The sequence below is a fragment of the Callorhinus ursinus genome, unplaced genomic scaffold, assembly GCF_003265705.2.
Source record: "Callorhinus ursinus isolate GAN/ISIS: 27379988/994484 unplaced genomic scaffold, GSC_fseal_2.0 scaffold4, whole genome shotgun sequence".
In the NCBI taxonomy this organism is placed as follows: Eukaryota; Metazoa; Chordata; class Mammalia; order Carnivora; family Otariidae; genus Callorhinus; species Callorhinus ursinus.
The window spans coordinates 2,131,282-2,158,456 of NW_027397066.1; the positions used below are offsets into that span (position 1 = coordinate 2,131,282).

Consider the following 27,175-nt stretch of genomic DNA (forward strand, 5'->3'; position numbering starts at 1 on the left):
TCCCAGGACCCCAGGATCACGACCTCAGCTGAAGGCAGATGCCTAACCGACTAAGCCATCCAGGCACCCTTATAATATTTTAAAATAAATACATAAGTATTAGGATTACATACTCAGAATTTTCTTCTGATGTTTTAAGAAAAAGCCTGCTTAGTCAGGAAATTTTGGAGACCATTGGTCTATTGGGATAAGCAAGCAAGCAATCACTAGATGGTGTGGTAAGGTGGTGGGTGGGGGGTGCTGTAGGGGCACAAAGCGGGGATCCCCTGTCTGATCAAGGTCAGGGAGGCATACTGGAGAAGTACGAGCTGATGCTGATGGGTGAGTGGGATTTGACCAGACACAGGGAGTTGGGGGAAGTTTTACAGACAGACTACAGCCTTTACCCAATCTGAGGAGTGAGCATGAGGGCGCATGCAGCATGTGAGCACACGTGTGCAGACGGGCACTGGTGTGGGTCCTGTGAAGGGCTCGGGGCTTCTCGTAGGTTAGCAGGCGTGCTGGTGCAAGACCAGAGAAGGGCACAGCAGCCTTGTTTCTGTAGTGGGCCAGCTGTTGAGCTGCACCAGCAGAGCAGAAAAGCAGCCACAGATGATCCACAGAGGTGGTTGCGCTCCAAGAAAACTGTACAGAAAAGGTGTTGGGCCAGATTTGGCCATGGACTGTGGTTTGCAGACCTGCAGCTCCTGTTCTGATAGGGGCTACCCTCAGAAGAACGAGGCGTCAACGATTCAAAGAAGCTGCCTCAGAGACTTTCACTTTTTTTTTATACCCTTCTAGACTGTTGTGTTTTTTTTTTTTTACACATATATTACTTTTATGATATTAAAGGTAGGGCTGCCCAACTTACCAAATAAACATACAGGGTGTCAGTTAAATTTGAATTGCAGAGAAATCATGAGTAATTTTGTGGTGCAGGTATGCCTGAGATTGCACAGGACATAGGCTGCAAAATTATTTATCTGAAATTCAAATCTAACTGGGTGCTTAGTACTTTATTGGGCAATGCTACCGAAATGGAAAAAGAAGGGCGCCCCGCTGGCTCAGTCTCAGTCTGAAGAGCCCGCGACTCTTGATCTCAGAGTCATGAGTTCCAGCCCCATGCTGGGTGTAGGGATTATGAAAAAAAAAAAGGGGGGCACCTGGGTGGCTCAATCAGTTAAGCGTCTGCCTTCAGCTCAGGTTATGATCCTGGGGTCCTGGGATCGAGCCCGTGTTGGGCTCCCTGCTTAGCAGGGATTCTGCTTCTCCCTTTCTTTCTGCCCCTTCTGCCCACTCTCCCTCTCTCCCTCTCTCTCTCTCTCTCTCTCTCTCTCTCTCTCTCTCTCTCTCAAATAAGTAAATAGAATCTTTAAAAAAATAAAAATAAAATAAAAAAAATACAAGGAAAAAGAGTGCATCCAGTGTGTTCATATAACGTAATATAGTGTTACAAGCACCAGTAAAATTTGACCCAATGCCTTTTTGCTATGTTGGGAAACTTTTTCCGTGGTGCTCAGGGCAGTGTTTCTTGCACACTGTGTAGGAGACCAGCTGTACTCGCCAGGTATGGGAGCCTTTTTCTCCGTTTCCTTATCACCAGTTAGGCAGACGATGGTCTTGATTAGCATGCTGCTGCGCTTGTGGGAATGCTGTCCTTATTTGTAAGGAATTCACCTCACAGCGGACGAAGTCGCAGGCACTTGGAAAACATCACGGAAGTCATGATGGAGACATTTCTCGAGGCAGAAATTGAGGCACAGATTTTGCTAACATAAGACTCAAACACGAAAACCGTGAATCCCCGGACACGTTTTAAAAACCATGGCGATAACGCTCGTACCTCTGCTTCCAGGTTTATGAGCTGACCTTGCACTACACTCAGCACCAAGACCACAATGCTGTGACTGGTGCGCTGGAGCTCCTGCAGCAGCTGTTCAGGACGCCGCCACCCGAGCTCCTGCAGGCCCTGAGCACGCCGGGCGGCGGGCCGCTCACCGCCGCACACCGCCAGCCCGGCTGCCGGAGCCGTAGCGGCAGCATCGTGGAGCTGCTAGGTGCGTTCCCTGCTGCGGGACCCTGTGCCACGCTGGCTCCCTCGTGGAACCCAGGGCCGCCACTGCGCCGGGCAGGGCGCAGCTCAGCTCCTCAGACACCCAGTCTGTAGGCGGGAGGACGGGAGGGTGGCGAGGTTAGGTGACAACATGAGGCCTGCCTCTGAAGCTGGCTTCTCCACTCTGACCCGGCCACCTCCCCGTGGTATCTCGTCCATCGTGAAACGAAAATTTGAGGGAAAGTATTTGCAGGACCCTTGTGCTGCTGGGCCAGAGATGTGATCTTCAGGTCCTCTGCGGATTTTAGAGTTCCTTTCTGCCCCTGAGGCCCTTTTTTGCTGTCCTCACTGACTCTAGGACACCCCCTCCTCTACCCCGCCACTGCTCTTCTTTATGCTTTTGGGAACTGGGCCCTCATCCCTCCATAGGGTGCTGCCCTGCCGCCTGACCACTGGTTTTCCTCCAGTCCCTTGAGAACTGGAGTAGGTGGGATCCCTGAAGCATGGCCTTTAGAGCTGGCTTTGGCCCAGAGGAGGCTTCTGGGGCCTCTGTGGACTGCAGGCCTCACCTGAGCTGATTTAGTACAGCATGGCCTTTACTCAGCGGCATTGGCGACCTAGAGATGTCGCTGCTGCCTCGTTTGAACATGAATGTTTGCCTGAGCCACGAGCAGAAAATGAGGGTGTGCCTGTCCACATCTTGTGTACTCCAGAACCCTTTTCTCTGTGGAATGCATGCCACACAAATGCTTGCTGGAAATACTAATGACTAATGATTGTTTACAAGGACGATTTATATTTGATTAGTAGTTGACCAAGCAATTTGAGATTTCTAACGTTTTTTAATTTGACTTTTTAAATGCCCATTATTTGAGCTTCTGTGACATTTTAGGCCGTGTCTTTAGAACTGTGTTTTGGGTGTTGGTGTGATTCTCGTGTGTCAGGATTCAGGTGTTGCAGTGTGGTGTTTAAGCACCACCTGTGGAAATACGTTTGTTCACACACTCTGTAGTTTTAAAGTTGAATCACGCTTTTTGAAGATTTGCAAATGTCTTCTGCATTTTAGCTGCTTGTTACCTTACTTTCATCTGTCATTTTCTGTGATTTACAGCTGGAGGGGGTTCTTCATGCAGCCCTGTCCTTTCAAGAAAACAAAAAGGTGATTATTTCAGAAATCAGAGTCTCCTGTTGAGTCTCACTGCTTTTTCTGTATTTCTGTAATGCTGTCAACTGTGCCCATACCTCTTCTCCACGGAGCGATTGTATGTATAAATGTAGCTGGGGGCCGGAATGGTTCTGTAGGGCGGTTTTTAAAAATTGCTTGTGAATCAAAATGACTTTGACAGAAATTTCTAATGCTTTAGGTCAGGGGTCAGCAAACTTTTTCTGTAAAGGGCCTATTTTAGCCTTGTGGGCCTTCCTGCCTCCTCTCTATTCGGCTCTGTCTTGTGGCAGAAGGCAGCCACGGGTGATGCTCAGCTCACGGCTGTGGCTTCCTTCCCCTGAAACTGCATTTCCAGAAATAGGGCTGCCCTAGTTTGCCTGCTCCTTGCCTTAGAGACTGTGTTATGTTTCGTAAAGGTAACTTAACCTTTCCTATGAATTCTGTGTAACATTAGTCAGGAATGATGTTTGGTTAATTATTTGGTTAATTTGGGATGATGATAATTTTTCAGCCATATTTAGCTATGCACATGCCAGAACATTCTGATAACAATTTATTTTTATTAAAGGGTTTCTGATCTCTAATCGGATAGTTTTAGGACACATGAACACTTTTTCACCCCACCAATTGTTTTCTTTTCTGGTCTGGATTTCCATAGGAAAGAATTGCTGCCATTTTCTATTTTGAAATCTTAAAAGATGAATCTTTTTAAGAATTTATTGAGGTATAATCGATATACAACATAAGAATATTTTTTTGTGTCATGAGTTGAGGGTTTGGGAGCCTAATGCCTAGTATTACTCGCAGTATTGAATGGAACCTTAACAGGACTAATATTCTGGCCTTGACTGGGTTAAGTAAACATTTCCTAGAACCCAGAATCCATCATATTTGAGCCTTCATAGTGTAGAATTTTAATCAAGTGTGAGATTTTGGTGAAACACTGAGGTTGTTTGAAGGCCACCGGCTTCCAGGCAAAGTCGGTCTTTCTGTTCCTGAAGCAGGAAGGGACCATGACTGAGGTGCCTTGTTGCTTAGCCGCCTTCCTGGGCGGTCCACCGTTGAGATGAGCTGTTCCTTCTGGGTAGGAAGCTGGTGTGTCCTCAATATCTTTTTTGTGTTTTTAGTGTTTTTTTTTGTTTTGTTTTCCTTTTGCATCGAGAGCTGCACTTTTAAGCTTTTTTTTGTTATAGTTGCAAAAGTCCTTTTTTTCTCCACGTGAGATCTTGCATATCTGTGAGAGAACAGCAGAGCTGATGTGGGATGTGGGATGAGGGCAGGGACTGGTGTGGTGGCCTGGTGGCCCTTTTGGTGGCAGCTGGGACCTTGCACCTCTTGAGGGGGGCTCCTTGGAACAGGGGGGCAGATCCTGATTCTGAGGACAGAGACTGCTCTCATTAACCACTCACGCGCAGGGTGGATTTTACTTGCTTTCTCAGGGTCAGCCTCTTGTTCTGTAAGAGACGACCCTGTTGCTTAGATAAGCCAACTTGCTGTGTTAATTTTATCTAGATTTTGGGTTTCCTTTGCTTTTTCTTTGCCTTTTTTCCCCCTTTAATGTCACATCAGTATAGATTTCTGGAAGTTGTCACACCTATGACCTATTCCTTGGAAAGTAGTGAAGTTAGACATTGGAAATGGCCAGTAATTATTTCTAGAGTGTCATTTAGTGACCTTTACGTGTAAAGTAACCATAATGATAACCGTCATGATATATTTAGTCCAATTAAATCATGTTAAGACTTTTCCTTTTTTCTTATCAATATAACATAAATTGATATAATTTGGAAACCAAGAACTGTAAAATATATTTTTACAACTCTGTAAAAGATGAACTATTACTCCATCTTCCCAGATCATACAGCGCTCAGTTCTGATTATTGCCATAGAGTCTGGCAGCTTAAAGGAGAATAGAGTAGAAGTGACCTGTAGGGTGACAGTTCTGTGTATGAACTCTTTCTCTTTTTAAGTTTTTATTTTGATTCTGGTTGGCTAGCATGCAGTGTTACATTAGTTTCAGGTGCCCAGCAGTTAGGTGTACACTCTGATTGCCATCGAAAATACGATGTGACTGTCCTAAGGGCTAATAGAATTGGTTCTAGCCATAGCTTACAATCTTTAAGATCAAATAGTAATATAAATTATCCAACATTAATACAGATCTAAGTCAGTAAATACTTATTAATTATTAAAATACTTGGTGTTATAGTTTGAGAATCATTGCTTTTAACTTTGTGCTGTATAGGTTTATTGATTTTAATAATATCTAAATATAATACCTTGGCATTCTTTGCACACTAGCACACTAGGGGTATAAAAATACTTTATATTTACCGTATGAGAGAATGAATTAAATGTGCTTGTGATTTTCCACTTAGAATGTGCATCTGTTTGATTTTTGAAGTCCTTCCTATAGCAAGCTTAAGGATTCTTGCTACGTCATTTCCTAGGGAAAGTGCTCTTCGGAGAAGCAGCGGCCTTGGAGGATGACTCCGAGTCCAGGTCGGAGGGCAGCAGCCCCGCCTTCACAGGTAGCTCTCAGGGAGGGGCAGTGGTGCCCCCTCCCTTTTTTCTGGCCCCTTCCCTGCCCCTTATGAGGGACTGTGCCCCTGGGGACAGCGGTGAAGCCAGCTTGCTCAAATGGTGGCTAATTCTCACTCTTTTTAGAACATTTACTTTGAAACGTGTGTGTGTGTGTGTGTGTGTGTGTGTGTGTGTGTGTGTGTGTTTTCTTGCATCAAATATTTGCTCTTTTCCTTGACTTAGGCTCTTTTAAAATTAGGTTTATGCTCCCTGAGCGTAAGTCTTCTTATGTAGTAGGGGGTGGTAGATAAGTGTCTCATGAATTACATGGGTTATGAGGGGCAAATGGGGTTAAAAATTGTCTGTGGATAGCTTAACTTGAAAGAAATTTACATTTCTTTTCTTTTCTTTTTTTAAGATTTAATTTATTTATTTGACAGAGAGAATACAAGCAGGGGGAGCAGCAGGGAGAGAGAGAGGGAGAAGTAGATTCCCCACTGAGCAGAGAGCCCAATGTGGGTCTCGATCCCAGGACCCTGGGATCATGACCTGAGCTGAAGGCAGGCGCTTCACCGACTGAGCCACTCAGGCGCCCCAGAAATTTACATTTCTTTACAGATTTTTTATTCACTTTATGCGAGAGAAGTATTGATTAATATGCTAATAATTGGATTAAATGAGAGTGGTTTGGACTGTATAATCCTATCCAAAAGAATATTTTTAGACAACTGAAAATAAGACTAAAGTATTTGGGAAGGAGAATGAATAATTCTGGTGGTGATTATTTGTTCACTTTTGTAAAACAAATTTTTTTTTTAAATTATAGAAGTAAAAAAAGAAAAACAAAATTACAGCTCTCAACAATATTATAAAGCTCAAGTGCTCACTGACCCAGTGGTCTCTAGGCGAGACTGCTAACACCTTGGTGTAGATCTTCTTGTAGTGATTTTTATGTAGTGTGTGGCTTTTTTAAATGAGAATTTAAAAACCAAACTAGGAAAACATGCTGCAAATTTGCCCGACAGGAAGGTAGGACTGGCAGCTTAGAGGTCTTGAACAGGGTCTGGGGAGAAGGAAAGCCCACATCAGAGAGATGGTGACTTTCTGTCGTTTCTGAGCATGGCCTTCTGAGCGAGTGTACCCGACCGGGCTTGTGCCTGACCGGGCTACCTGTGGATCGCAGAATCTTTCTGTGCTGCTCCAAGCTGAAGCTGGAGCCGTTGCTCAAGGACTTGAAGTGGTATCGTTACCAAGCATACTTCAATTTTTATAGTGGAATACCATTTGAGAATATTCATATATATATAGCATTTAAAAAATATCTACTGATAATCCTTATTTTATGACTGTGACATGGTAGTAGAGTAAAAGGTGAGTCAAGAATACAGTAAAAAGCAATTTCAGTAATATTTGAAGGATGCACTCTTGTCTTGCTTTTGAAATTTAGTAGTTCATATTTTCACTGTATTTCATGATTTTTTTGCAGTTAAAACATTTGGTGACAGTGAATTTTGGGGTATTTTTTAAACATTTGACCCCTGTTGAAAGTTTTCCTGGCCCTTTGAGGAATGAGTATTTCTTTGTCTTCAGCCTCAGTCAAGGGTGAGATTGGTGGCGAGCTGGCTGCTTCTTCCGGGGTCTCCACTCCTGGCTCTGCCAGTTCAGCCACCGACTCTGTGGGCCACGACATCATCACCGAGCAGCCCCGGTCACAGCACACGCTGCAGCCAGACTCGGTGGATCTGACCGGCTGTGACCTGGCGAGTGCTGCCACCGATGGGGATGAGGAGGACATCCTGAGCCACAGCTCCAGCCAGATCAGTGCTGTCCCGTCCGACCCGGCCATGGACCTGAACGATGGCACCCAGGCCTCCTCCCCAGTCAGCGACAGCTCCCAGACCACCACTGAGGGGCCTGATTCGGCTGTGACCCCTTCAGACAGTTCAGAAATTGTAAGTGGGTGGGGAGGGCTCTCACCTGCAGGCGCAGACCTAGACCCTCCTGCTCATTTCCCTCTTCCCATCTGACTCACTAATAAGAGAGGAGAGGTCACCAGCTCAGGTCATTAATGGGGAGGTCAACCCCATCTGAGACCCTCCCTGAAGGCAATGGCCGAGTGTCATTTGTGTTGAACATGGAGGGCAGAAATTAGGTTAGTTGATGATATGAACTTTGCTAAAATTGAATGCATTTTAGATTCTTTAAGAACTTGGTTGGGCATAGATTAAATCATTTAAAAAATCCGTAAGGAGCCTATTTATTAACAGATCTGTGGTCTTAATGCATTGCAATTAAAAAATTAATATTGTGTATTTAACATTTTTTTTTGGCTTTTCAAAACCTACAACATATCCCGTCTTATAGAGCATGGATTTAAGTATTTCTGGTCTCTGAGCTAGTGGACAAGAAGCTCCTTAAGGATGGTCTAATCACCAAGTTTGGTAAAAGTGATAGAGAATTTAACACTCCGTTTTTTTAAAAAACAATTCGTACTATTAAGTGTTCTGTTACCATTGAATAGATTTTGTTAAGAACGTTTTTGTTTTGGTTTGGTTTGGTTTTTGGGTTTTTTTATGTGGATGAATGCAGAAGCATTGAATGACAAATCATGAGATAAAACACTTGTGTGTCCCTGTTGAGCGGTTGTCATGTGGATTCAGTTTCCGATGGCCACGTGGATTTATACCTCCTCACGTGGAGAAGTGGGCTCACGGTTGGGGTTTTTAACTAGAAGACCTGGAGAAGGGTAGGACCCGTAATTGGAATAGTGGGAGGGGATTTTCAGTGAGGAAAGCGTGAACAAACTAGCCGGCACGCAGGGGAAGAGAAGGTTGGGGAGGGTGCTGGCTTGAGTTGGGGGGGGATTCTGCTGTGTGTTTATTGCACCAGCTTCCATGGGGGATCTTGCCTCTTCACAGTGGATGATTTCTGGTGGATTTGTTAGAAATAGGAATGAAAGGCCATAGGAAACTCTGAAAACTTTTTTGGTCTTTTGAAATCACCCCGTTGTTCACTGGGTAACAGTGCTGGGAATGGGGCCTCTGCAGGTCTCTCTGGCCTGTAGAGAGTGAACATCTTCCCTTGGTAATACCCACATTGGTGGAGTTCTTTTCTGGTTTATGGGATGCTTCCATGCCTGTTAGGTAATCATTAATTATTTGCTGAACAAGTGTATTGAGCATCTATTAAGTTCCAGGGATTGTTCATAAGCTGGGGATGAAGTAGAGGGCACAATGTACAAAACTGCTCACACGAAGCTAATGTTCTAGAGTTGGAGTCATGAGACTCCTTCCCTGTTGGGCTGGACAGCAAAGATCTGTGGCTTTCTAAGCCACACAGCCTCTGGCGCATGCTCCTCTGCCCCTGTGGTGTGAAAGCAGCCATTGACTATGTGTAAATGAACTAGCTTTCCAGTAAAACTTTATTTACAAAAACAGGTGGTGAGCCAGGTTTGGCCATTAGGCCATGGCTTAACTACCCCTATTCTAGAGTGTGTGCATATGTGTTGGGGGGGCAGATAATAAACCAGTAATCAATCAATAAGTAAACAAATATATAGTCAGATGGTGATGAGTGCCATAGAGAAAAAGAAACAAGTGAAGGGGATAGGGAATTTCCTCATGAGACAGCCCAGTGTGATGGCTGAGGGACTGCTGCTGGGAGCCACCTGGATGAGAATTTTGGCTTGGCCACTTCCCAGCTGTGTAGCCTGGAGCGCTTGTGTCTCTCTTTGCCTCCGTTTTCTTATCCACACATGAGGGTAACAGTACTTGCACTGTAAGGGGGATGATACATATAAAGTGTTTTTTGATTCTGCGTGGGGTGTAGTAAAATATTCAAAAAGTATTGCTTTTATTATGGTAAAATTTTTCATTTTAATATATATTTTTTAACTGAGGTAAGGTTTTTTGGGTAAACTAATTGGGAGAGTGGAGGAAATCGTTCCTTTCTTGGTTGATTTTGAACATGCGGCTTGATGTTTTTTATTGAACTCTAAGGATTTGGAATGACTTTTTAAAAATGATACAGAATTTATTTCAGTTACTGGTAGTGTATTGAGGTTCCATCACTCAGTTTTTCAAGTAAATTACATGAGATTTCAAGTGAATGTGAAAAGTTTTGCAATATGGAATCATAATCCAAGTTTATGGCCAGGTATATGATATATTGTGTCCAAAACTGAGTTGATTTAGTTCTAGCAGTATAGAAGCTAACCTAGTGTAGTGTTGTGTTTTTCTAAAAGATTTTCCTCATTGTTGACTTACTGTAAAACTTGCTTGTGAAGATAAAGATTTTTTTTTTTTTTAATATCACAAAGAGAAATTTTCAGGTTGGAATTTCTTTGGCATTTTTATAGTCGTAAAGCTCTTTGTAACGTAATAGCAATGTGTGATCAGTGAAGCTTGATCATTGACGTGCATGCATCTCCGTGCATTTCAGGAAATGACCTTTGTGTGAGTACGTGAGAGTACGTGAGATGTGGTCCATGTGATTTCTGGCTTTGCCTTTGCCTTTCTGTGTCGGAGAGCCTGTCCCTCGGTGATGTCCCTTCAGAGCCCTCACCAGCCCCTCTTGAACCGTGCAGGTGTTAGATGGTGCCGACAGCCAGCATTCGGGGATGCAGATCGGACAGCCACCCGACGAGGATGAGGAAGCCACGGGCATTCTTCCGGATGAAGACGCGGATGCTTTCCGAAGCTCTTCAGTTGGTACGCAGACTTAAGCAGTGCGCTGTGGGATGGTCTTGTTTTCAACCCTGACATCTCAATTTTACCTTAGCTTCCAAGGAGAAATCTTTGGGTATCTTTGTTTTCTGAGTTGTAAATTGCAAATGAGGAAGGTCAGTTGAGGAATGACTGTCCTTGTTCTTGATCTAAATCCTGTAGTTCCGTATGGACTTTGTATAAATAAGAATATTGGTTTTTTTTTTTTTTTTGATTGGAAACTTGTCACTCCATCTCGATTTCTCTGATTTTGAAGCCCTGCGGCAAGCACATTTATTGAAAAGTATGGGCCACAGCAGGCAGCCCTCTGACAGCAGTATAGATAAATTTGTCTCCAGAGATGAAGCTGCCGAACCAGGAGATCAAGAAAACAAGGTGAGACATTTAAGCATGAGACCACTCGGCATTCTGAGTTCGTGTGAGTGTTTAAAATCACTCTGGCTACCGGGCGCCTGGGTGGCTCAGTCGGCTGGACGACTGCCTTCGGCTCAGGTCATGATCCTGGAGTCCCGGGATCGAGTCCCGCATCGGGCTCCCTGCTCAGCGGGGAGTCTGCTTCTCCCTCTGACCCTCCCCCCTCTCGTGCTCTCTCTCTCATGCTCTCTCTCAAATAAACAAATAAAATCTTTAAAAAAAAACAACAACTCTGGCTACTGTCCGTGTGCCTTGCTTCTAGCTTTCCCATCTCTGAGCTGCTCAGCTATTTCCCCTTAAATAGTGACCCCTTCCTAGGTGTGCTCTTCTTTTCTGCCACTCCAGGTACTACCCCAGTCCTTGAGGATTGCCTGGAGTTCTGCTTCCTTGAGAGTCCTTCCCAGACAAATCTGCTTACACTGATTGCTACCCCACCTGATTCCTTGGGCCATTCATTTGACGATCATGCGTCGTCTTTGCAGCATTTCTTGTTTTTGTTCATTGCATGATGCGTTATTTGTTTATGGAGGTAAAGTACATATAAAGTTAGCTGTTATGACTGTTGTGGAATGGATAGCTCAGTGGCCATCACCACCCTCCGTCTCCAGAACTCTTTTCCTCTTCCCAGATTGAAACTCTGTCCCCCTTAAGCACTAACTCCCCATTCCTCCCTCCTCCCAGCTGCTGGCTCCCACCACCTGCTTTGTGTCTCTGTGGATGTGACTACCCCAGGAAGCGCATACAGGTGGAACCATGCAGTGTTCTTTTGTGACTGGCTTATTTCACTGGGTATAATGTCCTCAGGGTTCATCTGTGTTATAGCAGGTGTCAGGATTCCCTTGCTCTCTGACACTGAATAATATCCCACTGTGCAGATGGACTCCATTTTGGTTTTCTGTTCATCCGTTGATGGGCAGTTGCGTTACTTCTGTCTTTTGGCTGCTGTGAACATGGGGATACAGGCATCTCTTCAAGACCCTGCTCTCAGTTCTTTTGGGTATACACCCAGAAGTGGAATTTCAGGGTCCTCTGGTAGTTCTAGTTTTAACTTTTTTTGAGGACCCTCCGCACCGTTTTCCACAGGGGCTGCACCAGTTTGTGTTCCCACCGGCCGTGCACAGGGTTCCAGTTTCCCCACGTCCTCTCCAAGGCTTGTCATTTTCTGGCTTTATTTGAGAGTAGCCATCCTACTGGGAGTAAGGTTGTATATCACTGTGGTTTTGACTTGCGTTTTCCTAGTGATGAGTGATGTGGGACATCTTTTCCTATGCTTACTGGTGATTTGTATGTTGTCTTTGGAGAAATGTCTGTTCAAGTCCTTTGCTCAGTTTTTAATCAGGTTTGGGCTTTTTTGTTGTTGTTGACTTATCCATTGAACTGCTGTAAGTGTCTTGTCTTCCCTTAATTTTAAATTCCTTGAGGACAGGAAACAGTTTTTTGTACTTAGTTCCTCTGTAGATGCTCAGTCATCCTGTAGCTTCCGCACTTCCTCCCAGGTCCCGCTCCAGCCAGGTCTGCTCCCTCTCAGCTCTGGGCATTCCCAGGGCTCTTGCTTGCGCCTAAGTAGCTTCCCCTTGTCCTGTAGATGGTGGCTCATGCTGTCCTTTGCCGAGCAGCCTCTCCGGAGTGCCGGCTCCCAGCTGCCCTGTCTCCAGAGTGCCCTCCCTGCACACTGAGCTCATCCCTGCCACCGCCCACGTGGCCCTGCGGCTTAGCTGCCTCTGACCGCGCTCTGATTCTGCTCCACCGTGGTCTGTGAGGCCAGGCTTGTGTGTGACAAAGATGGGCATCTCTGTGTCCCCAGCACCTGGCATAATTGCTGCTCTGGACCTGTTTGTTGAACACACTAGTGAGTGAGTGTATGGGTTCCTTGATCCTAAGACAAACAAGCGTCACTTTCTTTGTTGTAGCCTTGCCGGATCAAAGGTGACGTAGGACAGTCTACCGACGACGAATCTGTTCCTCTTGTCCATTGTGTCCGCCTTCTCTCTGCTTCATTTTTGCTGACTGGGGAAAAAAATGGTAAGTGTAGAAAGGCAGGTACAGGTGGAACGTGAGGAATGGCACGGAGGGCACTGGGAGAAGGAAGGGAAAGTGGGGCGTCGGAGGGGGATGAGCCCCGAGAGACGACGGACTCCGGGAAACAAGCTGAGGGTTCCAGAGGGGCGGGGGCTGGTGAGCCCGGTGCCGGGCATTAAGGAGGCACGTACTGCAGGGAGCACTGGGTGTCGTACGCATCAGAAACTAATGAGGTATTGTAGGGTGATTAACATAACATAATAAAATTAAAACAGACAAACAGAAAGAACAACAACAAAGAAGAAAGGCAGGTACAGAGCTGAAGGAAATACTGAGGTCTCAGGGTCAGCTTGGTGACTGATTCGTGCCCCATTGCCGTAGCAGAGGGAGGGACTAGAGTCTGGGCCGAGCGGCGGCTTTCGCTGACTGATGGGAGAAGGGAGGGGATGATGGGGGAGCAGGGTTGGTGGGTCTGGTTTTGTTTCTGTGGAAACTACATGTTGGCTGCTTTGAAGGTGACCTCAGTGGTTTCCTTGCAGTGCTGGTTCCGGACAGGGACGTGAGGGTCAGCGTGAAGGCGCTGGCACTCAGCTGTGTGGGGGCAGCCGTGGCCCTTCATCCTGAGTCTTTCTTCAGCAAACTTTATAAAGTACCTCTGGACACCATGGAGTACCCTGGTATGTTACAAGTTCACGGCTTGTCCCTCATGTTTAATCCTTCAAAAACTATGTCAAACTGTCTTGGCTGTTTTAGTTTAGAGGAGTACGTGTTTTGAGTTAACTTGTGGTATTTCTGAACTGAGTTGTAGCTCCATATAAAACACATAAATAGTAACGTTTTTGCTTTTTGGACTCCCTGTCGATGCAGTTGTTTCCTTTAAACACACATGATGAGACAATAGATATGTGGGAATGTAAGAGCCACTTTACATACATATTGGATTTATACCAAAAGCACAAATTGCGTATAATCAAAATTGCTTTGGGTCACACTCTGTGGGGCCAGATGTTCACACTCAGAGACAAGCGGGACCCGAGGGCGAGCAGAACAGCAGCAGATCCGGCCCCTGTAGCACACACGCTGGGACACTCTCTCCTGTTGGAATAAATGGGGGTGGGGCCGCACTTCTAAAATCACCCTCCCATTCCCTCCCTTTCTTTGGGTGAGGGAACACATTTGTGCTTTTGAATTCATATTAGGTAAGTGTGGACTAGTTTGAGTTTCTCTAGTCTGTTTTTTTTTGAAGTGAAATCTTGGAATTTTGATTATTGGCCGGCAGCCTGGAATTATAATCCAGAACATTGATTGTGTTGAAGTGGTATCAGAGCTATGATGAATCTAGAATCTTTAAACCCCACAATATTTTTTTTACCACTCATGGCTGTCACATTCAAGTCTCTTCTGGATTTGGATTGCCTCCTCACCCTTTTTTTTTTCTTCCCTGAGAATGAAGCTTTTATTCTGAGATAAAAAATTGATGGTAGGGGCTTGTACAGTGGCTGGGCAATTTCTCTCCACAGAGGAGCAGTACGTGTCAGACATCCTGAACTACATCGACCACGGAGACCCCCAGGTCAGAGGAGCCACGGCCGTTCTCTGTGGGACCCTCATTGCCTCCATCCTCAGCAGATCCCGCTTCCAAGTGGGAGACTGGATGAGCACCATCAGGACCCTGACAGGTAACAGCAGAGTTTTCAGGGTATCTTCTAGGTAGAATGCCCAAGTTCAAGGTTACATAAAGGCACTTGCTGTTTGCTCTTCTGGTCAGGAAATACATTTTCTCTGGCGGACTGCATTCCTTTGCTGCAGAAAACTCTGAAGGATGAATCTTCTGTGACTTGCAAGCTGGCTTGTACAGCTGTGAGGGTAAGCACGATCTTCTGTGGGAATCGGTTCTCTGGTTAGTGGGGATCTTACCATTGTGATAACTAAAATTGGGCTTAATACTAAATAGTGCTAGACGTTCTAAAACTGTAAACAATAGTAAACGTGCATGTGTCCATCACTCCGCTGCAGAAAGAAAGCATCACCAGTAAAGGTTTATTTAATAGAGTGTGGTGTAAGTTTCAGTACTCAGTGTTTCTTTGAAATGTTCCTTTTCCTAAAGGGTCTATTTAGAAATATACTTTGCCAACACGAAGGGTAAAACCTGTTGAATTAAACACCACTGGCGCTCTCGGGCCCACAGGGTGGAGTCAAGGGGAGTCTCGAGGTTATTTAGTGACCTCTGTGTTGTGTCCCTGCAGTGCCTCCAGCCTTCACGCGGCAGCGTGGTGAACCTCTATAGATTAGCTGATCAGTAAATCACAACTGGCCGATCAACAACAGCAAAAATTAACCCGTAAAAATCAAAGCAAAAACCCAACAGTTGTTAAATGAATAGGATACCTTCCCTTTTGAAAATTTCATGGCCAGAATTGTTCCTTAGTTCCAAATGTGCGCCAGGTTTCAGTCAGTCTGTTTCTCCAGGGGCACAGCAGGTTGCTGGCCCCGAGTCAGCCCCCATCTGCTGTATAGAAGTGCCCACGTGTGCACTGAGGGGTGGGAAGGGCGTGGCCACGGGGGCTATGCCGTTGTTGGGGGGCTGCGGCGTACACGGCCGCTTAGCAAAGGGCACGGGTGCCCTGTCGGACCGGGTCTGAGACTTGTTTTAGAATGGAGTCGTTTACCCCGATCCATGGTTGTGAATTTGGTGTCTGGGAGTAGAGGCCGTGCCCACGACAGCAGAGGGAGGAAGAAGGAAAGTGATGTGGAAGGGACACATTCAGTTTTAAACTTGAGTTAATGACATTTCTGAGAGATGTGGGAAAAATGCAGCATCCCTGCTGTGGTTAGAAGAAGAGGAAACGGGTATATGGAGGCGTTATGTCATAACTGTCAGGAGGCAGTGATGGCACGGGGTTGACCCCGATGCCATCCCGCGACGGCCTTGTCTTCCAGCACTGTGTCATGAGTCTCTGCAGCAGTAGCTATAGTGAATTGGGATTACAGCTGATCACCGACATGCTGACCTTGAGGGATAGTTCCTACTGGCTGGTGAGGACAGAACTTTTGGAAACTCTTGCAGAGATTGACTTTAGGTAAGTGATGAATCAGGTTCCTTAGGTCTGTAAACCCAAGCTGCTGGGAGTTCGAGCCAGGAATTGAAAGGCTTGGGTCAGTTGCTTCTAGTACTGATTCGTGATGGTCGTCGAGTAACCTGTGAGTTGGGAATCTGGGTGGCGTGGAGAGCTGATGCTGGTTTCCTCCTCAGCTTGCTCTGTGCTTGCAATTTTAAAATACGGGCAGAGGAGTAGATCTTTCTGGTGGTCTCAGTCATCTGAGCATCCTGGATGGCGGGAACAAGAGAACTCAGACTTCTGTCACCCCTGCTTGTGTGTACAAAGGAATGTCGTCCTCCTTATACCGAACTTAGGTCAGACAGCCCGTCTCTACGGTTGCAATTAAAAATAACTTGATGCCTTCTGCATTTTCTAGGAATAAGTTTGGTTTAAGATGTTTTCTTTCAGTGCTCTCTTTTAGAAGGGGAAATTTCTTTTATTACCCAGGCATTTGGGTGTTTTTCAAGCCGCTATTATAGAGTGCTCGTTATGTGCCAGGCTCAGGGCTAGTGCCCTGAGTGGTTAGTGGTTAGTTTCTTTTTACCTCAGAACATCTCCGTGAATGAGGGGTTCCTCTCAGCTCCGCCCGCTGGGAAGGACCCTGGGAGGGGGCAAGGACCCTGCCCGAGGCCATGCAGGGCTCCCCACAGTCCGTCCGCACGCACCTTCCCTGGTGGCTGAGCTCACTCTGAGGCCACTTGGAGTCTCTCACAGTAATAGACGGTGATACGTATTTTGAAGAAAACGGTTTACTGAGTCTGAAATGAGGATGGGAATATGAACTCTACTTACTTAAAAACCTTCGTCCTTCTGGGGGTCTGACGAGGTGCTCTCTCTCCGGCCTTCTCGGTGGCTGGCCCAGCCCCCTCCGGAGCAGCCGCCTTCTGTGTCCTGTGTGTCAGGGTCGTGCAGGCCGACGGTGGGTGTCTGTGGACTCACTAAATTGTTTCGTGTTAAAAATGTTCTTTTGTTAGGTTGGTGAGCTTTTTGGAGGCAAAAGCAGAAAACCTGCACAGAGGGGCCCATCATTACACAGGGGTAAGCAGTTCATTGTTGTGAGGCCGTGTCGTAATTTCTAGGAGCTGCGCTTTCCCACGGGTGTGGTTCTCCTCTGAGCGCGCTCTGTTCTAGATCGACTGTGCGATTCAGGTCTTGACAGTTGTGTTTGTTGTGTGTGAATTTAAGTCTGGTGATCGTGAGTTCTTCCTCACTGGCCTTCCAGAGTATCTTACCTGAAATTGGGTTAAAGACAGACGTCATATCTAGTTTTTTTATCCTTCTCTCTGAAGCTTTTAAAACTGCAAGAACGAGTGTTGCATGATGTCGTCATCTATCTGCTCGGGGACGAGGACCCCAGGGTGCGGCACGTTGCCGCAGCAGCTTTGATGAGGTATTTACCACGCATTTTCTCTCTTTGCTCACTTTCGTGGTGGAAGTGCTAGGTGGTAGGAGGAGGGGAGCTGGGTCATCTAGAGAGTAGGTCAGCATTCCCAGATCCTGGCGCTCACTTTCAGCTCCTCTGAAACTATCAGACAAGATACTATTTACCGCCCAGGAGTCAGAAGTGAGGGTGAAAACAGGGCTAGCCTCCTGCTGTAAAAGTGATGCGCTTTCACTGTCAGAAGTTTGGAATATAGAGAAGAGCACAAAGAAGAAAATAGAAATCTCCTTCAGTTCTGTCACTGGAGATAATCACTGTGAACATGTTGAGGTATATCCTGTGTACGAGTCTCTTCAGAATTGGGACCAAGTGTACGTGCAATTTTGTGATCTGATCATTTCCACGTAATATGTTATTACATCTTCCTGCTGTGAAGGAAGTGCTGTAAAAAAAAAAACCCGTGGCCACCAGTGATGTCTAGGGCCGCACCCTGTGCGCAGATATGTTCATATGTTTGTCCTGAAGTGCGTGACGTGTCATACAGAGTGAGATCAGTGAAGGCTATGCATGCTGTTTCAGAAAGAGAAATTGTAGGTAGTGACCAGTAGTTTATTCTTGTAGTTGCGAGAAACTTTCATGTAAATATTATTTGATTGGGTGCTAAGTTTTCTTTGACTTAGATAATGATAATGCTCATGAATACGGTTATACACAAATGTTTTTGTGTACATTTTTTTCCTTAGAATTAATTCCTGGAGGTTGAGTTACTAGGCCAAGCTTTCTGATGTTGTTGTTTTTTTTTTTTTTTTTAATTTTTCATAGCTTTACTGAAGTAATGATTTTATATCCCTTAACATTCACCCATTTTAAGTGTACGATTTAATGATTAGTAGTAAACTTACAGATTTGTGTAGCCATCACCACGATCCCAGTTTTAGAACATTTCCATTACCCCAGAAAGCTTCCTTGTGCCCACATGCAATCACGAATCCACTTCCTTTTCTGGACATGTTATATAAATGGGATCATACAGTAGATGGACTTTTGCCTCTGGCTTTTTCCCCTTAGTTTTCAGGGTTTGTCCATCCTGTCATGTGTGCCCGGAGTGCGTTCCTTTTATTGCCTTGTACATAGTTCTCCATTACAGGGGCGACACTGTCTTTTCTTCACCCAGTCACCAGATGATTGATATTACTTCCACTTTTTTGGCTACTGTGGATTGTGCTGGCTGAACATTTGCCCACAAGACGTCGTGTGGACATATGTTCTCATTTCTTTTGGGTCAGTACCTAGAAGTGGATTTCTTAGGGGTTTTGGTACTTCCTGTGAAATTGCTGTCCAGAAACATACCAGTCTCTACTTCTTAATGACCAGAATATGATTGTGCCCGATTCTTCTCACCAAAAAAAATTTCAAAAAAAGTTAAATACCTATCAATTGTTGAGGCAGAAATTGGCATTTCTTTTTAAAATAACTTATCTTTTAAAAGTAATAACACATGTTTGCTGAGCAAAATTTAGGGAAAATATAAAATAGGAAATAAAAATCTCTGTGATCAGACTACTCAAAACCAAAGTTCCATTTTGATGTATATCTTTTTTTTTTTTTAAAGATTTCTTATTTATTTATTTGACAGACAGCGAGAGAGGGAACACAAGCAGGGGGAGTGGGAGAGGGAGGAGCAGGCTTCCTGCTGAGCAGGGAGCCCGATGCGGGGCTCGAGCCCCGGACCCTGGGATCGTGACCTGAGCTGAAGGCAGATGCTTAATGACAGAGCCACCCAGGCGCCCTTGATGTATATCTTTTCTGTTTTCAATGTTGTCATTTGCATATTTCTTTGTTTACTTGTGAGGTGTTCCTTTTCGTGCACTTAGCTGGGTTAGTATGACTTACCTAATCAACGATTTTGGACCTTTCCCACCTTCTGCAAATGACAGCCATTTATTTTACCTTAGAAAAAAGTTGTACTTGTGATCATATCTCCACAGAAGAGAGATTTTAATCAAGGATACTGGGGTTTGCAATGTGATGAAACAGTTGGTGGTTTCTAAGAGTTATGAGCCCTGTCCACAAGGGTATGAGTACACTCATGCAGAACATGCCCTGTCCATTGCAGAAACGAGCCCTTCTGTTCTTTTGGGAAATGTTGCCTGTATTCTGCTTTTGAGTGGAGTGTAGTAGATCTGTGAGGGACGTCTGCTGGAGCTTTGCCATCTGGGAGTGTGTGGGCTGGTTTTGCAGGCAGAATTGCAAAAGGGAGTAAGGGCCGGCCCCTGGCATTCAGATCTGCTCTGTGCTCAGTACTTTCCGTGGACAGTGGCTTCATGTACCTATTCATCTTGCTCAAGAGGACTGGAAATAGAACTTTAACTCAGAGCATTTTATTATATGTAGAGAAAGGTACTTAATCCCACAATGGACAGAAAGGAAGTGCAGCGCCTCGTTATATCAGGGTTGGTGTGACCGGTATGTGGGCGATTGGTCCTGGGACGGGCAGCCCCGCTCTGCTGGCCTGGAGGGCCCCCCAAAGGAGGGAGCTGCTGTTAGTGGGTAGACCATGCTGCAGGCTTCCCCACCTCAACAGAGGAGGGTGGTGCATCACAGGTGAGTTTCAGAGACTTCCGTCAGTAAATATACTTTACTTCTACGGTAGGCTTGTCCCAAAGCTATTCTATAAGTGCGACCAAGGGCAAGCTGACCCCGTCGTGGCTGTGGCGAGGGATCAAAGCAGTGTTTACCTGAAGCTCCTCATGCATGAGACGCAGCCTCCCTCTCACTTCTCCGTCAGCACCATCACCAGGTACGTGTGCCGTGTGTGGCCTGACGTCATGGGTGGGAGGGGGACTTTCCTGACACTTTGTGCTTTCTATAGAAGAAGCTTCAGGTGAGGGCGTTTGCATAGGTGCTCTCCTTGGTAGGGTGTCTGTCCTTTCTGGGATCTGCCGCCCATCTTCATTTAGGAAGCTCGGCCATAGTCACAGCGAGGACTTCATGAATCTTCTAATCCGTTTACTACCAGCCACGTACTCATAAGTGTGTTTTGTGTGTGATGCTTATGCTGTGTCTTATCTAAAACCTTGTCCGATAACGTTTTCACTCTATCACTCTGTCTGTGTGCTCTACCCCCAACTGTTAAGGGGGCTGGGCAGGGTTAGTTAGGGTTGTCACTGGTGCAATGCTTTGCACTTACTACTATTCACGTTGGTTGTGAGAAGCTTTTAAATGCTGTTGCCGTTGGCGGCACACAGCCTGCTCTTGTTGGGCCTCAGACGAGCACAGACTATGGAACTTGTTAGTGCAGAAACGCTTTAATGAACCAATCATTCCTTCGAATTTTAGTTTGCAAAGAAGGCTGCAGAGGTGATCATAAAAGACTATCTCATGCAGTTTAACTCTCTGTGTTTTAAATGTTATTTTAAAAATGAGTTTTATATGTAGCTCTCCTGTTTGTTAGTGGCAGTTTTTTTTAAAAGCTTAGCTGTCAAGGCTGAGATATTTGCTTGATGCTTTTGTTGTGAATTTGGAACTCAGCTTGTCAGATTTGGAAGTTATTTCTCAGTAGATAACATCTCACGTAAAGATTGCTTTAAAAAAACACATGGACATAGTTTTCTCAGAGAATTTCCTTTTTGTAAACCTAAGAAGTGGTCTTTTCTTCTCTCTGAGAAGATTCGGGGTAAATATTCCTTAAAGATAAGCAAAAGCAGTGTGAGAGGGTCTCATCAGGAGTTGAACAAGCTTAGGGTAAATTGCTGTTTCTGAGCATCAGTTCAGAAAATGCCAGCAGAGATGAGTATAATATCGCATTAAAATTGGTTTACTCACTACTACTTTGAAAGTCTTCCCCGTTTCAAACTCAGCCTGGCCTCTGGACATTGGCTGTGTTATTTGGTTCTTGCATGGCCAGCTCCGTGGCCAGCTGAGCTGCGCCGTTGGCACCTTATTAGCTGCCTGCTGTTTGAGAATTGATGTGGGAAGAAAAGAGAAGTCTTCTGAGTTTTGTTGGGTTCTGAGGACACTGGGCGATTCAGAACTGAATCCAGCACTAATCCTGCTTGGGCTCTGCTGACAGGGCCGGGGACTCAGGATCTGTAACCTCAGCAAGGGGTGGAAATCGGTGTGTGCCGTGAGTGTGGTCTCGGGAAGCACCGCGGCAGCCCCACGGTGGAACCAACACTTTCGTCTTTCCTGCAGTCGGGACTAGCTTCAAGGAGGATTTCTTTCAACTTAAAAGTTTGAAAGATGAGTGCTTTGGACAGATGGAGAGGGGACCGTGAGGCTGTGGCGGGGCAGCGCTGCCCGGGCGCCACGGCGTGGGTGCTTGGGGCGGACTGGGCTGGGTTCACTTCCGGTCTGTCTGTCACGTCAAAGTCAAGACTGCTAGAACTTCTCATAGGCCTTAATCTTAAACTTAGAAATGCCATTTGAATTTTGGAAGTGTCATAAGCTTTAGTAGTAGGTTTTAAGTCTCCGTGTTTTTCTCGTTAGAATATACAGAGGCTATAACTTACTGCCGAGCATGACGGACGTGACTGTGGAAAACAACCTCTCCAGAGTCATTGCGGCAGTTTCCCGCGAGCTGGTCATGTCCACCACACGTGCACTCACAGTAAGTCTCCTTGGTTGGCCTTGGCGAAATTGACTCTGGGTGGTTCCTGCAGTCGGTTCTTCATGGTGAGTTGCTGTGTGAGAGCTTGCATTCGTGGGGCTAAGAACTTGTGCTTCCCAGAACAGAATCTTGGTGTATTCTAAATGGAGATTACACAACTATTTTTTTTCCTGATTATTAAAATAATACATGCTCATTGTAAAAAAAAAACTCAGCCAATACAGGAAGACATAAAAATGAGAATAAAAACTGCCATGATCGAGTTGGTAACGTGTCGGAAGTTGAGAATGCCTCCAATATAACTGACTCCGTGATGTGTGATGGACGCTAAGGGGAAGACGTCAGAAATGCCAGCCAAGGTGTTTGTATAACGTACTTCACCTGTATTGTTTTCTGTGACGCTGGCATCGGAAAAGGACTGTGATGTCCAAGAATGCACGATGATTAAATTCTGATTCCAACGAAACTCACATTTATTATGCACCCATTGACATAGGCTTTGGGGACTGTCGAGTGCTACAGAGTGGCGGAGTGGGGGTGTGCTAGCGTGTAGTCCGATCTGTGAGGAAGTCCTATTCACACAAGTACCTTTCTCACGAACTCAGGAAAGTGACTGGCAGAAAATGGCCAAAATGAATTTTGGGGCTGTGAACTTTGTTTCCTTCTTCATATTTTTCAGATATTTACAAATTTTCTAAAATGAACAAGGGTAACTTTCATAATCAGAAATAGAGAATATTATACAAGGTAGTGTTAATTTGCTGATTGCCAGGTTATCCCTCATTGTTTATTTTATGTGACAGAAGAAATGCTTACCTATTGTAGAAAATGCCAACAATTAGGATTAGGCTGTCTTGATAAGAACATAAGTGCCTTTTAAACCTAAATATTGTTTGGCCTCTCTAGTTTGGTCTTCCCTTGATTTGTTTAAAATATCATAAACTTCACTTATTTGTATTTATTGTGGCTTCCATGTGTCAGGCACTGTTCTAGGCTTGGGATATAAACACAGAGAAGGGTCTGCGCGTTTGTTGTCCTTGCAGCCTGCTCAGGAGATGGACGTCAGTGAGCTCAGGGCAGGGGCGGGGAGGTGGGATCGTTGGGCATTCTGATCGGAAGCGCTGCTCCAGCTGCCGGCCTGTCTTCACGGCACACGATGAGCCCTTCTTAGAGCCTGTGTTTCCCATGCCTTGCTCTGTCTTTGAAGGATGAATGGGTGCCATGGTAGGACCAATATCGTTAGACACAGACCTCAATTATGTTTTCTTTTTTTTTTTTTAAAGATTTTATTTATTTGAGAGAGAGAATGAGAAAGAGAGAGCACGTGAGGGGGGGAGGGGCAGAGGGAGAAGCAGACTCCCTGCTGAGCAGGGAGCCCCATGTGCGGCTCGATCCCGGGACTCCAGGATCATGACCTGAGCCGAAGGCAGTCGCCCAACCAACTGAGCCACCCAGGCGCCCTCAATTATGTTTTCATCGTTCGTACTTTTTCTGAAGGTGAAAGGTTCAATTTAATAAATGCTTTTTGTGCGTGGCTGTGATTTTACTATATCCTCTTCTCCTTTAGTTTGGATGCTGCGAAGCTCTGTGTCTCCTTTCAACCACCTTTCCCGTCTGCATTTGGAGTTTAGGTTGGCATTGTGGGTATGTATTTTTCTCAGCATATGGTCATCTACATTCATGTGATACAGACATCGCTATTGGAATCCTGTGTTTTCTTTCTTAAATCTTTTCTCAGTGTGACCTTTTGGAAACATACCCAAAGGAATCCTTGCTTCTGCCCTGTTAGCTGTGTGGGAAATTACTGATAGAGCTCTCGGAAAATTTGGATTTGCTGTGATTCTCATGGTGTCAAATGCTCACTGTCAAGTGCTTTGGAGGATTTCAGGGTGTCATTTGTAGGTTCATTTTGGACAATTCACATATGTTGGCAAGACGTTTCTAATTGGCTTGATTCTCTCCAAATGTCTACACTGTGTACTAGAAATTTAGAAACATTTTTTGTTCGAAATCAGATGTGACCTGTCATATAAAATCATGATGAGCTAAAGGAACTGGCAAGCTTATATGAGCAGTTTCTATTTAAAAATGAGTTTCTTCCACTAGATGGCCTGAATAGCATCTGTGAAATAATTTCGAATCTCCTACAGCACTAAGGAGTAAGCTTTTATTATGTGTACCGATTACTGAGAAACATTTTGGTGACTCGCCATCCTATTTGGAAGCAAATCTGCAGATTTCTTGTGTGTCAGCATATGGCCAGCTAACATTTGCTTGGAGTGGATGGATTGCTGGTCTAGAGTGGTTGCTTCCTTTTGTCCACAGGTAGTTATCGAGCAACCTGTTTCTGGTCAGAGATCCAGCACCTGACCTGACTAAGCAACTGTGGCATTGGAGTAAAATATGCTAAGGCAAAATTCAGACAAAGCTAAAAAGTTATAAAAAAGAGTTTCAATCGTTTTTTTATTATTATTTTTTAAATATTTTATTTACTTATTTGTCAAAGAGAGAGAGCGCACAAGCAGGGGGAGCAGCAGAGGGAGAGGGAGAAGCAGGCTCCGCACTGAGCTGGGAGCCCGGCGTAGGGCTGGAACCCAGGACCTTGGGATCATGACCTGAGCTGAAGGCAGACGTTTAACCATCTGAGCCACCTCGGCATCCCCCAGTTTCAGTAGTTTTAATCAGATCTGCTACCTGGTTTCCTTTCTCAATGATATTTATGGAGCTGTGGCTTATTGGAAGGATGTCAGTTAACAATAGTAAAATCACTTTATGAGCTGGTATAAAACATAGTGACATGCCTTCTTCCTGGTTCATTAGAGAAGGCAGGACTGTCTGATTTAAAATTTTTGTCGTTTGACCTGGCACACGTCTGCTTCCAGGGTGCCCCCGCTGAGCACCTCTGATGAGTCGAGAAAGAGCTGTACTGTTGGCATGGCCACAATGGTCCTCACCTTGCTCTCGTCAGCCTGGTTCCCGCTGGATCTCTCAGCCCATCAGGATGCTTTGGTTTTAGCCGGAAACTTGCTTGCAGGTATTGGTACTGAGCTGAAACAGGGACTTCAGGTCTATAGCTTTCGTTTCCTTCTAGGGAGTGGGGTGGTGAGCACACGGAGGGAAATTACTCCAGTGATGGTTCGATCCTGTAGTCAGAGTGTCCCATGTAACCAGCATGGGTGTGTGCTGTGGGCAGCTGTTCTGAGCCGAGTAGTTTAAAGGAGCCCCTTCCCTGTGCAGTCTCTTAGTTAGCTACAGGTAAACGCATTTCTAATTTCGTTTTAGCAGGCACCACGGCTGTAAGAAAGCATGATATTTGGGCTCTGTTCTCAAGTCAGCCGTGGATTCAGTGAGTGACACACCATAGTACAATGGCAGTGCTGAGGGGCCGTGATCACTCTCTTGTGGGGGATCAGGACAGGAAACAGGTTTTATGGGCTGGCAGGAAAGGGTATACCAGACGGAGGGCGTAGCCTGTTTGAAGGCAGGGAGACATGAAGAATTGTGTGACATGTGAGGACTGTAAGTGGTTTGGGATGTCAGGTGAGCACGAGGATGGAGGGTGTGGCTGGTGAGGAAGGAGGCTGCTGAACTTGATGGGTGTGGGGTGCTGCCTTGTTAAGGAGGACTGTGGTATTTGCTGTGGGAGGTCACAGAAGAGCCTCATGGTGGGGCTAGCTGTGGGACGGAGTCCCTCCATGGGCTTGAGTGTGGCTTGGAGAACAAGGTAGGGAAACCCACTTGGGAGGTTCATGTCGCATCGAGGTGAGAGAGAGTCTCAACAAGATCCTGGCTGTGGGCCGTGGGAGAGGACTCTGACCGGAAGAGACTGCAGGGGCAGGAGCAGCAGGCCATGGCCACTAGTGGAACTTCGGTTGTAAAGATCCGGAGGGCCTGGGGTGATTGGCACGTCACCAGTGTATGGGTGGGTATATGTCCGGTGGTGACATTTGTGAAAGTCCGTTTCCTGTGGAGTTGGAGGGATCAGTTGACCACCAGGTGGAGATGGCCAGTGAACTCAAAGTAGGCGGGTCTAAATGACTTAGCTTCCCTAGTGATTTTCTCTTCCCCTCATCACAGCCAGTGCCCCCAAATCTCTGAGAAGTTCCTGGACCTCCGAAGAAGAGGCCAACCCAACAGCTGCCAAGCAGGAAGAGGTCTGGCCAGCTCTGGGTGACCGGACCCTGGTGCCCATGGTGGAACAGCTCTTCTCCCACCTGCTGAAGGTGATTAATATCTGTGCTCACGTCTTGGACGATGTGGCTCCGGGACCAGCAATGAAGGTAACTTCACGCTTGGGCAGCTCAGTGACCCCCGTGGCGCCGGACTTGCCTTCGCTCACTTGTCTGCCCCTTCCTTACTCTCTTTTGCTTTAAATGAACGGAATTGCTCATAGGGTGACACTAAGTTTAATACCAAAATGTGTCATCCAATTTGTAGCTCTTTTGGTACCGTTCTGTTACTGTCGCCTCTGAGAGGGAAAGAACTAGCTGGATTCTTAGGCTTTAAGCGTTAGCCGAGAAAGCTCAGAATTGAAGTTGCTGTCTCCTGGAACATTCGCAGGTTGTTCTGCTTCTCTATGAAGTACAGGTCCACGAATGAGCTTCGGGACAAATGGTAACCTGTTTGCACAGTGAATTTAAGATAGATGAGTTCATTTATAATTATATCCGATTATTTGCCCTCCCGTGTTTTCCATCTCAAGTTACTTCCATCATGAAAAAGCTCTTCTAACTTCACGTTCTCCCTTAGTGGCCATTTGGTCTCCCCATCACTACAAACTTTTCTGAAGAGTTGTGTCTCCCCCCTTCACACCCTAGTACCTCCCGCATGCTCTGGCACTGGCACTGGCACTGGCCTGGACGCTGTCCGCAGCTCCAGCCACCAATTCTTTTTCTTTTTCTTTTTCTTTTTTTGTTATGTTAATCACCATACATTACATCTTTAGTTTCTGATGTAGTGTTCCATGATTCATTGTTTGCATATAACACCCAGTGCTCCATGCAGAATGTGCCCTCTTTAATACCCATCACCAGGCTAACACATCCCCCCGCCCCCCTCCCCTCTAGAGCCCTCAGTTTGTTTCTCAGAGTCCATCGTCTCTCATGGTTCATCTCCCCCTCTGATTTCCCCCCCTTCATTCTTCCCCTCCTGCTATCTTCTTTTTTTTTTTTTTTAAACATATAATGTATTATTTGCCTCAGAGGTAC

General features: G+C 45.7%; 1 protein-coding gene across 4 annotated transcripts in view; it reads left to right on the forward strand.

Moving 5' to 3' along the window:
- The window catches only part of HTT (huntingtin), a 133,570-nt gene that overhangs the window by 37,959 nt on the left and 68,436 nt on the right, over window positions 1–27,175 (forward strand). For 3 of the 4 annotated variants that reach the window (XR_012377823.1, XM_025887106.2, XM_073891349.1), the window contains exons 9-26: window positions 1,835–2,036; window positions 3,144–3,191; window positions 5,648–5,728; window positions 7,311–7,672; window positions 10,306–10,429; window positions 10,701–10,819; window positions 12,769–12,880; window positions 13,417–13,554; window positions 14,398–14,556; window positions 14,646–14,743; window positions 15,818–15,957; window positions 16,953–17,016; window positions 17,268–17,368; window positions 20,013–20,159; window positions 21,848–21,968; window positions 23,536–23,612; window positions 24,851–25,002; window positions 26,046–26,248. Coding sequence is in view for 3 of the 4 variants with exons in the window: in XM_025887106.2 (XP_025742891.1) it covers window positions 1,835–2,036; window positions 3,144–3,191; window positions 5,648–5,728; window positions 7,311–7,672; window positions 10,306–10,429; window positions 10,701–10,819; window positions 12,769–12,880; window positions 13,417–13,554; window positions 14,398–14,556; window positions 14,646–14,743; window positions 15,818–15,957; window positions 16,953–17,016; window positions 17,268–17,368; window positions 20,013–20,159; window positions 21,848–21,968; window positions 23,536–23,612; window positions 24,851–25,002; window positions 26,046–26,248 (2,448 nt within the window). In the remaining variant the exon portion in view is untranslated. The remainder of the gene's footprint in view (window positions 1–1,834; window positions 2,037–3,143; window positions 3,192–5,647; window positions 5,729–7,310; window positions 7,673–10,305; window positions 10,430–10,700; window positions 10,820–12,768; window positions 12,881–13,416; window positions 13,555–14,397; window positions 14,557–14,645; window positions 14,744–15,817; window positions 15,958–16,952; window positions 17,017–17,267; window positions 17,369–20,012; window positions 20,160–21,847; window positions 21,969–23,535; window positions 23,613–24,850; window positions 25,003–26,045; window positions 26,249–27,175) is intronic. The other variant, XM_073891348.1, reaches the window with a different exon arrangement.